At 35.4% G+C, this 15,346-nt stretch overlaps 3 protein-coding genes across 3 annotated transcripts in view; 1 reads left to right on the top strand and 2 right to left on the bottom strand.

The window, feature by feature from the left end:
* The window catches only part of aldh4a1 (aldehyde dehydrogenase 4 family, member A1), a 398,306-nt gene that overhangs the window by 348,415 nt on the left and 34,545 nt on the right, over nucleotides 1–15,346 (bottom strand). The gene's annotated exons all lie outside the window — the stretch shown is intronic.
* Nucleotides 769–1,857, top strand: LOC127426054 (transcription factor HES-5-like). The gene is made up of 2 exons (XM_051672527.1): nucleotides 769–860; nucleotides 977–1,857. Exons 1-2 carry the CDS (start codon nucleotides 804–806, stop codon nucleotides 1,388–1,390), a joined length of 471 nt encoding a protein of 156 aa, XP_051528487.1. The 5' UTR covers nucleotides 769–803; the 3' UTR covers nucleotides 1,391–1,857.
* On the bottom strand, nucleotides 7,361–8,430 carry LOC127426053 (transcription factor HES-5-like). The gene is made up of 2 exons (XM_051672526.1): nucleotides 8,339–8,430; nucleotides 7,361–8,222 (listed from the first exon to the last, which is right to left on the bottom strand). Exons 1-2 carry the CDS (start codon nucleotides 8,393–8,395, stop codon nucleotides 7,809–7,811), a joined length of 471 nt encoding a protein of 156 aa, XP_051528486.1. The 5' UTR covers nucleotides 8,396–8,430; the 3' UTR covers nucleotides 7,361–7,808.

Raw genomic sequence — 15,346 nt, 5'->3', positions numbered from 1 at the left:
CATAAACCCGACTTGTTTTGCTCTACCCATTGCTGATAAGCATGGCTCATACTCTCTAGAACTACAGTACCCATCATGCACTACGTCTCCTACCTGAAGTTTGCACACTTTTACTCCTGATTTATCGCATTACGGGGAAAGGAGAGGTGTACAAAAGCAACACGTTACTTATTTAAAAAGTAACTCAGATATTATGGTCTAAAATAAATAAATATCACATCACTTTACTCGTTACTCGGAAAAGTAATCTGATTACGTAACACACATTACTTATACGTTACCCCAAACACTGTTGGAGAATATACATTATCATCATCATCATTATCATTAAAATAAAATAAAACATTGTATATCATCCAAAAAACAATGTCACAAAAGCACTGCAGTTTTTAACTGTATAAAATAATGTAATAAAGGAAGTATAGCCTAAATTTGTGGTCAACTAAACATTGCACGGTCCACCATGATGACATGAAATACATATATTTCATACACAGCACTTGATTTTGGTCAAAATAAAGTTTCAATTAAGTTAATCTCATGATTGGAGCATGCAACACTAGATTTAATTATTGCATTGACAGCTAAGATAAATGTAAGGGCTGAGGGACAGTTCAGCCAATGGTTTGAGGTGATTTGTTGAGGACGCCTCACCCACTGGCCTCGGAGTGTGGGAAAGCTAATCCTGCCTGGGACTCATGGCTTTGTAATGCTAATGAGCTCCTATAAATGGAGGAGTGGGACACTCATTCTCGACACAACTGACTTGCTCTCCTTAGAGAAACCTCACTCCATCTGAAAGAATGGCTCCAGCCTACACTACTGACTACTCAAAACTTTCCAACAAGGAAAAGCATAAAGTAAGTATCTTTGACATGACGTATTCAATGGTTTCAACAATATTTCTCTTATATTCTGTTATGTTCTGCAGTCAAAGGAACCAAAGAACTAATCAAGTCTTTCTTTTGCTCAACAGTTGCGTAAACCTGCTGTGGAGAAGATGCGCAGAGATCGCATCAACAACTGCATCGAGCAGCTCAAAACAATTCTGGAGAAGGAATTCCAGCAGCAAGACCCCAACACCAAGCTGGAGAAAGCTGACATTCTGGAGATGACTGTGGTCTTCCTGAAACAGCAGCTGCAGCCCAAGACCTCAGCAGCTCCACAGAAAGCACATTTTGACGGCTACTCCCAGTGTTGGAGGGAGACCATGAACTTCCTGTCTGTCAACTCCAAGGTGGACACAGTATGTCAACATCTGAACCACTGCCAGGAAGCCCAGAGATCTGCTGAAGATCTCACTCACCTGTCTCCAGCATCCCATCAACCCACCAAGGTCACAGTGAAGCAGGAACCAGGTGCTCTCAGACCTCTCTGGAGACCTTGGTAGAGACACCAAGCTCAAAGACTTTTCCATGTAAACTAGATGGTTCTTATGTTGGAGTTATTTCCTTTTTATGTCAATTTAAGTTATTTCTTTTGAAAGAGGAAGTTTTTATGGTACAGCTATTTCACATTGAGTGAATTTGTTGGAAGAAAATGTGTTTCACAATGTGAAAGCATAATCTTCTGCATATGATTTTATAGATGTGATCATATGTAACATGCATCTATGGTTTCCTCATGGATGGACGTTGATTTGTATAAGTAATCTTCACAGTGAAGAGTCAAGAGATGACTTTTTAACTCCTGTGGAGTTGGAAGTATTTATTTGCAATGATTTCACATATGCTATCTCTTTGCTTTTTAAAGGCAAAATGTTATTGTTCCTTCTTATGAAGAATGTGAGTCTTCACTTGTTAATAATATATATTATATGATGACAGATGTCAAAGTGTGTGAACATACTGTCACAAAATAAACACCTTTTAACATGTAAACAATCTTGCTGTTCTCTAATTTATGAATCAAAGCAAATGTCTGACTAATGTGCCTTTGAAATTCATACATGACATTTTTAACAAACCATCACACTGTTAGTTAAAGTTTTCAAACAGGTCATCTTTTAAGACTAATGGTAGTCCATTTACACTCACTTTTAAACTCAATGGTCCAAAATATCTTAAACTCAAAACCGAAATTCCATATATGTTCTTTAAGAGTGAGTATCAATGTTAAGAAATGTCCAGGTCATATTTTCACACCAGAATAATAATAATAAAATAGATGTTATATTCTGTATAAAGAACATTAAGATTTAAAATTAATTTTTTAGGAGCATTAATATTTTTTGTATTATGACCCCCCCACCACCACCCCCCACCCCGCCCCAATTCTTAGTAGTAGCCTACCTCATTGCGAATAATCTCTTTATGTTTATATGAAAAAATAATTATAAAGTAAACTTTATACATAAGTAGAATGTGTTGTACTAAATTTAATTTATGCTGATTTTAATGTTTACTTTTTTCATGCAAAATATCTTTTTTTCTTTTTTTCATTAGATTTTGGGGTGAAATCTTGAGGCGTTTTACCCTTAAATGAACATATCCACCCACAAACTTGAAACAGGTCTGAAATGCAGCACAGTTGATTTTATTTTATTTTTTACATGATGTCTTCATTACCATGTATTATATTTCATTTAAACACACTTCAGTATGTACATGTGCCTAAAGCATGACTGTAGAGTTTTGAGTGTGAGAAAGAGCACAGGGGCTTAGTGTCGCTGTTTGTACTTTCAAACCCTTGATAACAGGCGCTGTGTGCTGTCAGCTCTGGTTTCATCTGACAGCTGGCTGGCCTGATGGCGGGGGGGGGGGCCACGTTGCCCATCATGTGTGGGGCCGGCTTCTTCCAGGATTTCCCACACTCGTGATTCTGGCTCCCGTTTCAGATCAGACATTAAGGAAGTGTGCCATGCTAAATCATCCATTAGGTATGGTGGTGTGAATCTTGACCCTTCCCTTCTATTGCCCCCAATTCAAATATGTGCGCCCCTGGGAAACAGCTATCCACTTGTTGTTTGAATCAACATGTTGCAAACTTGAATTGATCTGTTGTGACTAAGAATGGGAAATTTCAAAGTTCTTTAGACTTTGGAAACTTTATTGTTAAACTTTAAAATAGGTTTTACAACCACTAACATACATAAAAAAACCATAAAGAATATTAAGGTATAAAAACATAAAATAAAAAAATACTAATATTTATCTAAAATAAAAATAAAATGTTAATTTAAGCTTTATTTTTAACTATTTTTACTATTTTGAATAAAGTAACAGTCACTGTAAACCCAAAAGTTGACATTAATAAAAACAAAACAAAAAATCGGTAACACTTTACAATAACATTTTATTAGTAACATTTATTACTAACATTTTAGTAAATGTTAGTTTCAACATATACTAATACATTTTTTAAATCAAAAGTTGTATTAGTTAACATTAGTTAATGCACTATGAACTAACATGAAGCAATGAACAATTGTATTTTTATTAAATAAAACTAAGATTAATATTTGTTGTAAAAAATATATCATTGATTGTTTGTTCATGATACTTAATGCCTTTACTAATGTTAAAGAGCACATATTATGGTTTTTAAGCGTGTCTAATTTTGTTTTAAAGGTCTCATACAATAGATTTACATGCATCCAAGGTCAAAAAACACTTTAATTTGCTCATAATTTAAATGGCAGCATTACCTTTTTTCCCCAGTGTCAAAAACGACTCGTTCAATGATCCGTTCTAAAGGATTCATTCTAAACTCCTCCTTTCAGAGCGCATACTCTGCTCTGATTGGTCAGATGTCCCAGTCTGTTGTGATTGGTCTACCGCTTAGTGTAGTGTTTGAGGGCGGGTCAAAGCTGTTCACAAGCAGCCAATGAAGACCAGAGGCGGGGTTTTGTTACCAAATTACGTAGGTTAGTGCAGGAAGTAAGTCTGGATCTACTAACGACTCGTTTCAAGTGTTCAGAATCGGCTCTTTCTTTTGGGAGTCAATAACTCCATTTGTCGTGCACTTTGATTTTTGAAACTTTGCAGACTTTTTTACATTCACAAACAGCTATATAACACACTACATGAAAGGTCATATTTGAAAAACCATAATAGGTGCTCTTTAACGAATGGAACCTTATTGTAAAGTGTTACCAAAAAATCTACTTTTCCTAATTAAACATTACTTGAAATGTCACATTTTGGAATCATAACTCAAATCTATATGTTGTATAATCTTTGGTTTCAAGTACTACTAACTCAGAATGATCAAGTATAAAATTGCAGCAGTGTGAATAAGAGGTTGTGCTTGAATAAATGATGTATGCTTGGTCAAGACAAGGGAACTTATGGGGAAGTATAATAATTGTTTTTAAGAATTAATAGTTAAATGAAAAGTATGCTTCAACACGGTAAATTATTAAATAAAAACAATGATAATTTAATCACAGACATAACGTCTACTTGCAACTATTTAACTGTACTTAAATAGTTAAGTTCACTTTACTTGAGCCAAATAAGTACGCTTACTTAGAAAAGTTTGCCTTACAAAATCTAAGAAAGGTCAACTCATTAGATTTTATAGTGATGAATATACAACTCTGACAGGTTAGGTATGCATTTTATATTCTAATTGCAATATTTTATTTTATTTAAATCTGTAAAATACATGGAGAACACAAACCCTTAAGTCCTTGAATTCTGATGGATCACAGAAATACAAAGAGTAAAACGGATTCACAGGCATACTAACCTGGAATGTTGGCATGAGTAGTGCAATATATATATATATATATATATATATATATATATATATATATATATATATATATATTATTATTATTATTATTATTATTATTATTTTATTTTTTATAATTTAAAAGATTATTTGATCCTCATGACTGTGTGTGAATTTTTATTTATTTATTTTAATCATAATTTGACATTTTTATGAAAGGTTATTTTGTTCAGGTCAGACAGAGTAACCCTGAGAAAACTTAAAAATGCATTATATTTGGATAAAATATTTTTTTATTTTGAAATGAATGACTGTGTACACTTTAATGTAAATGAGATTCAAGGAAAGCATTTCAATAAGTTTTACTTGATGGTTACACCACATGACATTTCCAAAGTCATTATATATATATATATATATATATATATATATATATATATTCTAAAGTTTATTAACTACAAACCAGCTTGTGGTCACAAACTAGCTATGCTCTACTGAATGATACCTTAATTTAGTTTAAATCTGCAACCCTGTTATGTATTCTGGAATAATAATATTGTACATTTGATATATTTACGGCAAGACTTGTGGGGTGCTCCCAGTCAGCAGTGGTGAATACCAACCGACAGTGGTCTGAGGAGGTACAAACCACAAACCGGCGAAAGGGTGTTGGGCGGCCAAGGCTCATCGATGCATGAGGGTAACGAAAGCAATCCCGTTTGGTCCAAACCGACAGAAAGTCTACTGTGGCACAAGTCACAGAAAAATTTAATGATGGTAACGGGAGGAATGTGTCACAGCACACAGTGCATCACACCCTGCTGTGTATGGGGCTGCATAGCCGCAGACCAGTCAGAGTGCCCATGATGACCCCTGTCCACCATCAAATGTGCCTACAATGGGCATGCGAGCGTTGGAACTGGACCTTGGAGCAGTGGAAGAAGGTTGCCTGGTCCAATGAGTCCCATTTTCTTTTACATCACATGGACGGCCGTGTACTTGTGTGCAGTTTACCTGGGGAAGTGATGGCACCAGGATGCACTGTGGGAAGACGACAACCCGGTGGAGGGAGTATGATGCTCTGGGCAATGTTCTGCTGGGTTACCCTGAGTCCGGTCATTCATGTGGACGTTAATTTGACACATGCCACCTACCTAAACATCGTTGCAGACCAGGTACACCCCTTCATGGCAATGGTATACGCTAATGGTTGTGGCCTCTTTCAGCAGGATAATGTGCCCTGCCACACTGCACACATTGTTCGAGAATGGTTTGAGGAACATGATGAAGAGTTCAAGGTGTTGCCCTGACCTCCAAATTCCCCAGATCTCAATCCGATTGAGCATCTGTGGGATGTGCTGGACCAACAAGTCTGATCCACGGCGGCTCCACCTCGCAACTTACCGGACTTGAAGGATCTGCTGCTAATGTCTTCGTGCCAGATACCACAGGACACTTTTTTTTTTTTTTTTGTAGAAAATGATATAAATGTTTTTCAAAAATGTATGAAACCAAATTGGACACAAAGATTACATTTCTTTGAGTGTGACGTTTTTTTAACTAGATTTTTAAAAGATTTCTAATTTTTATCACCGTGGACAACCTTGTTTGTCAATGACCCTTTAATAAATGTATTGTATTTGGCATAAAGAAATGTGACATGATTTTACCAAGTAGATTTGAGGTTGAGTAGATAGTATTTTAATTTGAGTAGATGGTATTTAAAGTTACATGATTGAAGTGCCAACACACTTTTCACACCTCATCCACTGAAGGTGAGACGTATTTTATGAGGCTATAGAGCAAATACAGTAGATGTCAGGATGGCTATGTGCCTCTGTTGAATTTACAGAAGCCTTTGGGATCAGATGTTAGGCAGTGTAATCTGGAGACAGCACCCACACATGTAAAGACACAAATAGTGGTTGTTATATCCACTTTCAGGAATCCCCCTCCTCCTCCTGTTCTCTCCTGGTCCAAGCCGCTGATGTTATCAAGTCTTACAGACAGCCTCGTGATTGGCCGGTGAGTGTGGGAAAGCATCAGACGCTTGAGACCCATGCTGCTAGACGCAGACAAAGGCATTGTAAACAGAACATCTCTGTGTGTAGTCATTCCAAACTCCAGCATGTTGTTTATTGGTGTGAAGCAGCCTTACAATAAATAATGTAGCTGTTGTCGGTGGTGATAAAATATTGTTGAAAAGAAACCTAAGATGTCCACCCAGGCACAAAAACATTTAATGTAAGAATAGCACGGCATTCTTGCAAAATTAAATATATTATATATATGACCCAATTTATACTCAGTAATTTAATGTTTAATGTGTTTAGTTAAACAAACCATACGTTCAAACAAGTGAATGCATAGAAGTCTTCCGTGAACTTATCAAAGTAACAAACAATATTACCAAAGTGGTCATCAAACGCATGTATATGAGAATAATTATCATACATTGTTCCAAATAAATCCAACTTGTGTATGTTTAGAGTATTTTGTATATTTAAAGTTGGTCAGAGCTGAACTGAACAATCTTTTAAGTATTATTAATATAATTTTAATATTAATATAAGTATTTTGTTAATCAGCTGCTAGTTTTTTGGTGAATGTATGCAGCATCTTTATCATTTATTAAGGAAAGTGTATATGATTTAAGAATGAATCAAAAGTTTTTGGGGTTTTTTGTAATAAATGATTGCTTTTATTAAATGCAATATTAGACACACAGTGTCCATCATATGTTTCAGTGCAACTGAAGTGTCATCACAAGAACATACATTGTTTTTCAATAGCCTTTACATAGGGCTTAATCAAATCAAACATCAATAAAAGTCCCAACAGGACTATACAAAGTGCTCAGATACTGAGCAACATCACTGTTTACAAGTAAAACATTAGCATCACATGGAGGAGTGCCTCTAGACAAAATGAAAGCTAGCATCATACTAATCATAGCAATTGAATTGGCAAAGAAGCTCTTATTACAAAATAAAACAAATGAAGCTTCAATATGAAGCAGTTGCAAATATGTTTGAAATCAACATAGAAACGGAAATATGTATCTCCTACAAAATAAAAGACGGTAAAACCACCATCTAGTTTACATGGAAAAGTCTTTGAGCTTGGTGTCTCTACCAAGGTCTCCAGAGAGGTCTGAGAGCACATGGTTCCTGCTTCACTGTGACCTTGGTGGGTTGATGGGATGCTGGAGACAGGTGAGTGAGATCTTCAGCAGATCTCTGGGCTTCCTGGCAGTGGTTCAGATGTTGACGTACTGTGTCCACCTTGGAGTTGACAGACAGGAAGTTCATGGTCTCCCTCCAACACTGGGAGTAGCCGTCAAAATGTGCTTTCTGTGGAGCTGCTGAGGTCTTGGGCTGCAGCTGCTGTTTCAGGAAGACCACAGTCATCTCCAGAATGTCAGCTTTCTCCAGCTTGGTGTTGGGGTCTTGCTGCTGGAATTCCTTCTCCAGAATTGTTTTGAGCTGCTCGATGCAGTTGTTGATGCGATCTCTGCGCATCTTCTCCACAGCAGGTTTACGCAACTGTTGAGCAAAAGAAAGACTTGATTAGTTCTTTGGTTCCTTTGACTGCAGAACATAACAGAATATAAGAGAAATATTGTTGAAACCATTGAATACGACATGTCAAAGATACTTACTTTATGCTTTTCCTTGTTGGAAAGTTTTGAGTAGTCAGTAGTGTAGGCTGGAGCCATTCTTTCAGATGGAGTGAGGTTTCTCTAAGGAGAGCAAGTCAGTTGTGTCGAGAATGAGTGTCCCACTCCTCCATTTATAGGAGCTCATTAGCATTACAAAGCCATGAGTCCCAGGCAGGATTAGCTTTCCCACACTCCGAGGCCAGTGGGTGAGGCGTCCTCAACAATAGAAGAGGCATCAATTATTTCATGGTTAACTGGCCTCAGGGCTCCCACAGAGGGGATGGTCTTCTAGCTACCATTAGCACACAGTGAACACAAGCAGGTTGTTATACTTTTATTACCTGGGAACATCACTGTTCACTGATAAGGCTTCTGCAGATGGGGACTGTGAGCATCTGATTATTTCCCAAGAGATGAAAAGGACATATAGATAAGATGTTACACACCTTATCAAGCAAAGACAGATTCTGTACAACAGCTGGCTGAATGAAAAAAATGGATGATAATAGTTGATAAAAAAATGAAGGATTCAGACCCAAGAATTGGCATGGTTAAAAAGCTTTATATTGCCAAAAAAACTAAAAACATTATATGCATGCATACACATTTACACACATATAAATACAATTTTTTAAGTATAAAAAGTTGAAAATATATAAAATACTGTTAATGTAAGCATTATTTGTGATAGCTCTAACAAACATTTTAAATCTTTGTCTTTCCTTCTAAACACCTCATATTATCCACCTACCCACACATACACACAAACACCTAAATACCTTCACTGTGAATGTCAATTAAGCATTTATCCAGTGCTTTCAAGGATGGCACACTTCTATTGTTAAGAGCCCCCCTCCTTAGCCCACAGAGAATTGGGGGTAATAAATGCACAGATAGTGTGGGAAACCCAGGCAGAATCTTGCTCACACATTCTCGAGTCAATAGAGTGGAGCCCCTCCTCAAACAGACTTTGAACCCCGCTGCTCAGATCAGAGGCACCACTGGGCTGTGGGATGCGTGTGTGTTCTCACTGGCCTTCTCTCGTATCACCTGCTCCTCTGCTTCAGATCTGCTCACCCCTCCCTTCCCCTTCTTTCTCAGTAGGAGCATGTGCCGCAACATCTGCAGCAAAGGTGCAGCTGATATTATGAGCTTGAACGTGGCCTTTCTTGAATATTAAAAGTCAAAGTACTCGTCAAAGTGAAGCAAATACAGAATGTTTTGCTTGTAATTGATTTTTTTTTATTATCATGTAATTATTTAAAAATTAAATGAATTATAAACTTTATATCAAATCCTTCCTTTTTTTTAAAATAATAATTAATGCAAGTTTTGTAAAAATAAATAAAAATAATATTAATAATGAAAAAAATAAAATGACAAACATATTTGCTCTGTTTTTATAGTTGTTTCAATTATTGTAAAAATTTAATTAATTAAAATCAATAAAATCGATTAATATTAATCCTTTTGGAAAATTATTGCTCTATTGTTTTTAAAAATAATTCAAAACAAAAGCAATAAATGACAAAATGATTGCTCTATTTTCATAATAATTATTGAAAAAATGTATGAAAATAATAATAGATATCTGATAATAATAGGCTACAAAATTTATTGAAAAATGTAACTAATAATAACTTGTACGAGATGGCGAAATTGTAAGGTATTGTTTGACTTTTATACTCATAGAGACCAACTAATCACCAAACAGAATTTTAGATCGATACAACACAGGCATAACATTTTAACAAAGGAAACTTTTGTGAATTCCACAGTTATTTATGTAATACAAATGACTGATTTATATCAATAATCTGTAATACGCTTCCCTCGTCTTGTTCCAAACCCTAATATTTTTTATTTGTGTGTGTGTGTGTGTGGTTCACAACAGTGGGTTTCCTATTAAAATCATGGTTAGGTTTAGGGGTTGGGCTAGGGGTTAAAAATCATTATAACATTGTTCATTCCTTGGTTTCATTTTTCTCTGTGGGAGTAAAAGTCGTACATTGTTGTACGAGTCAGTTCATACTATTTCGCCATCTCTTATTACGACTTGTGGTGAGATTGGGTTCATTGTTACACATACCACAGAGATACTTTTACATTACATTTATTTCTGCATGTTTGAAATAAACTGTGTATTTACATTTTATACATTGTTTCTTATGTTTTACTATTGAACACTCTGTCCATTTCATTTTGGACATACTTGATTATTTTCCTTTTTATCCTAGATATTATCTAATCTTATCTAATATTTTCTCAATGCTCAAATCATCAACAAACATCTCAATGGACACCATATGCCAGATGTCTTTTGGAGGGAAACTTGCTCTTTTTTTCTTTGGCCTCTTTCTTCCATCTTAAAGACACATTTCTAAACAGTGAGTCACCCTGACAGATGACACTGATAGTTTAAGAATGAGTAGCCTACATTCCACCATGGACCCTCTTGTCATTAAGAGGCATAAAGGTCCTGGTGCCATAATAAGCCTGTCTCTCTCACACACATACACATACACACAAACAGTCGTTGTGGCGGTGTGTCCAGCTGCTGGGCCCAACGCAGGTCTCTTCAGTGTGGAATGTGTGAGAGCTCTGGTGTGTGTCTGCTTCCCACACTTCAGCCCCATTCATGAGCCACCCCACCCTGCTGCCACTGATCCAGTGCGCTTCATTATTCCCCTCTCTCAATAGACCATCTGGTTCTCTGCTTGCAAACACAAAGCTTCCCGCTCTCCCACACTCACCTCAAAGCTGCAGGTACACACATCGCTGAGGAGCGACTGATCTGTGCACTAGACCACAAACAAATATGAAGTTGTGTGTACAAAACACGTTTCTGCATGCAGCAGTATATTTATATATGTACAAACAGGCATTCTTTCACTCTAAATCTCACACACATAAACAACAGGTTGCAGTCCACAGAATGACTAAAAAATAAGATGTTTTCTATTGAGATAAATACAGTGACCCCAAGACGTATTTGGACACTTAAGTCACACTTAAAATGTCTTGAGTGTCATTGCATTAGATACAATATACTATGTACATATATATATATATATATATATATATATATATATATATGTAATTGCAAAAATGGCTCAAGTTAGTTGTATACAGTATATACAAACTAGCACTTTAACTATGAACATGTTTCACTACCATTTGACAAACTTCACAATAATTTTGAACAATTTATCTATCATCTTTTTAAACCTAACAAACATTTTTTTTTAAATAAATGACACTTAATAATTTAGTATGCAATGCATTTATAAGTGAAACTTCAGTGTCCAAATACTTTTTGGGAGACAGACAGACAGACAGATACCATGGTTAGATAGACAGACAGACAGACAGATACGATGGATGGATAGATATGATGGTTAGATAAACAGACAGACAGATATGATGGTTAGATAGACAGATAGATAGACAAACAGACAGACAGATACGATAGTAAGATAAACAGACTGACAGATAGACAGATATGATAGTTAGATAGACAGACAGATACAATGGTTAGATAGATACACAGACAGACAGATGTTAGATAGACAGATAGATAGACAGACAGATACGATAGTAAGATAAACAGACAGACAGATATGACAGTTAGATAAACAGACAGACAGATATGATAGTTAGATAAACAGACAGACAGACAGATAGATACAGATGAGATGGACAGACAGACGTATAAAGTATATAAATTAAACAGATTGCTGCTGTTCTATAGTAATGTCCACAATTTGACTTTTTTTTTTCCTTTTTCTTTTTTTTTTTTTAGCACACAAAAAAGGACTGCTTTCCTGTTTTTCCCTTCTTTTTGTTTTAATGACCACAAACACCCTGGCAAGACTTTAGGGGTTTCAATGGTGTAGAAGGTATCAGACAATGTCACAGTTTCCCGCTCTAACTGTTTCTTTTCAAGATCCTGTGCTGTGAATGCCAGAGCAAATGATGCTGGAATGCCACTGAGCACTGCTCACATCAAGACTCAAATTCCTCTCGAGCCGAGGAGAGGTCAGAGGCTTCCCAGGTCCCGTTTTTATGAAGAAAGGGGGTCTCTTCACACTGGGCTCATAGTGCTCAGCATCTGCTTCTCTCGCTTTGTGTGTGTATGTGAGAGAAAGACAAGAGTGCCGGACAAGGGGGCGCCAACTTTCAAAGCCCCTTTTGCAGAGTGGGATGGAACACATTGTGGCTTTACCAGTCAGTTTTGGCAGGAGTTGAGAATTGGTGTGGGAACGGAATTTGGGGTTAACCAAACCACAGGATCTCCTGATAGAACGGAATACTCAATTTGCTCAGGCAACATGAGAAGCACTTGTTCATAGATCAGTTGCTAGAATAAAGGAATACTATTTCTGTGTTTATTAAACCAACTCAAGTGCCAGTTTTCAACTTTCCTTTTTTTTTTTTTTTTAAATGGACAGGTATAAAGAGTGAAAATTTGAGAAAAACATAAAGAGAAAAACCTGCATTTTGATATATAACATGCTTGTTTATTGATTAATGAAGGTGCTGCATTGAAATCAGTATGCAGTATGTCAGCATACGTCTTTTAGAAATGTACTACTAATTGGTTTAAAATAATCATATATTTACCCAATTGAATTTATAGCTGCTTGAGTGAGCCAAGTGAACTGAGTATGAACCTTGCATGTGAAAAGCTCTACAAAACGCCTGTCAGCGCTGGGCTTTGCTGACCACAGTTTCCCGCGCACAGGAGCCAGCTGCACCTTTGAGCTCTTCAAAATCTAATCCTGGAGCCCGTGTTGTCCCAACTTTCCCACAGCAACATTTCAATGGGGTCCAATAGAAGTGTGCCGTACTCCCCACCGGATTAGTAATGGTCTCTCAATGAAGCTACCAGTTCCCCTGGGGATATATTGAGGAATGATTAACAGAATAATTCATCTTAAAGGGGCACACTTAAATGCCCTGAAATACTTATTGAGCGTAAATTTAAGGTGACCACAGACAATATGGCAAAAAAACATACGTAAATATATAAATAGTACAAATCTGCACAGCCAGCCCTAATACTCACAATGTAAAAGGACATTATAACATGAAAAAAATAATATACAACAAAAAAATTAAGAAAACATTTTACTTTAAATAAATACATACTGACTATGAATATGAATATGTGTTAATTAAAGGCTGTTTGGTGTTTGGTCATTGTTAAACTGCTTTGGGTATATGTTCAAAATCTTTTGTGCAAAAAGGTTGAGTGGCAAATGTGTAAAAGTTCTTGCGGTCTCCTTACCACATGATAATAGTTATGTGACAGAATGCATGTGGTATAAATTAAAATTTACATAGACATAGCCAGCAGTAATATCTACAATATATAAAAGTACAACACATACAACAAATAATACAAATAAAAAATAAAAAAAAAACACCATAAATAAATAAATATATATTTTTAATATTTATAAAGTATTTAATTTTATATATATATATATATATATATATGATAAATGAATGTGTTCATTTATGGCTAACATTTGGTCATTGTTAAAATGAGGTAATTATTCAGAATCGTTTTCTGAAAAGGTTTTGAGTGGAGAACGTTGAAAGTTCTTACAATCTCCCCTCAACACATCATAATATGTGACAGAAAGCATGTGGTAAATACATATTATACATAGACTAGCCAGCATTAATATCTTACAATATATAACATGACATTACAACAAATAAAAAAAATAAAAAAATAAAAAAACACAAATGAATAAAGAAATGTTGTAATTTTGGTTTTTAGAAAATATTATTAACATTTATACAATATTTTTTTTAAATAAAAACAAAACAGAACAATATATGAATAAATGAATTTGTGTTAATTTATGGCTAAGCGGTTTGTTGTTAACTTGTAAAATAATGGGGTATTCTAAGTAATAATATGTAGAGAAAACATATGCAACAGAAAGCATGTGGTAAAAAAATAGGCTATTATAAATATTAATAACTCACAATGTGTAAAATGAGATTACAGCATATCATGAATAATAACAATAACAATAATAATAATAATAATATATATCTTAAAAAATAAATAAATAAATAAATTAAAAAAAACACCAAAACAAATAATGTCTGATTTGGATAAATGTTCGGCATCTTTTCTGAAAGAGATTTTGAACGGGAACCGCTTGAAAGTCCTTATAATCTCTATTCACAGCACTGATCCTCTACTTTCCCGCCGAAATAGTCACGCACGCTGTCAAAGCCTCGTGCACGCCCGCAATTTCACGCTTTCTGTTTACTGCGTGCGAACACACACGCTCGCACCTCTTTTGTCTGCCTGCAAAGTCAATCCAGCGGAATTATGGAGTTATATTTGTGCCACTATTCTGCGCGCACAAAATTATATTTTGAACGCACAAAATATTTTGCATGCAGATTGGGTAGGAGGAGAAAGCTAAATTTAAGAATTCTGAGCAAATTTACATTGGAATAAACTTAATTCAAGTGCAAAATAGATTTTCGTTTGCTCAAAATGAATTTATCTTTGCAAGAAGATACATTGGTTTACAAAAGTGAGTTCAAGCGCATGCAAAATAAGTTTTTGTGTGCTCAAAATATCATCTTGTGCATGCAGAAATTATTTTTTTTGCGCTCAAAATATCATATTGGGTGCAGAACATTATTTTTTTGCACTCAAAATATCATCTTGCGTGTGCAAAACTTTTTGTGTGCTCAAAATTTCATCTTATGTGTGCAGAAATTTTTTTGTGCCCTTAAAATATTTTCTTGCGCTGCAGAATTTTTTTTTTGTGCACTCAAAATATCATACTGCGTGTGCAAAACTTTTTGTGTGCTCAAATTATTTTCTTACATGTGCAAAATAACTTTTTGTGTGCTCAAAATATCATATTGCGTGTGCAAAAAAAAATATTTGCACTCAAAATATTTTCTTGCATGTGCAGAAATTTTTTTGTGCACTCAAAATATCATATTGCATGTGCAGAACTTTGT

This window comes from Myxocyprinus asiaticus, chromosome 35 (assembly GCF_019703515.2).
Source record: "Myxocyprinus asiaticus isolate MX2 ecotype Aquarium Trade chromosome 35, UBuf_Myxa_2, whole genome shotgun sequence".
NCBI lineage: Eukaryota > Metazoa > Chordata > Actinopteri > Cypriniformes > Catostomidae > Myxocyprinus > Myxocyprinus asiaticus.
Note: the sequence above shows the minus strand (reverse complement) of the source record. Positions and strands in the feature narration are given on the sequence as shown.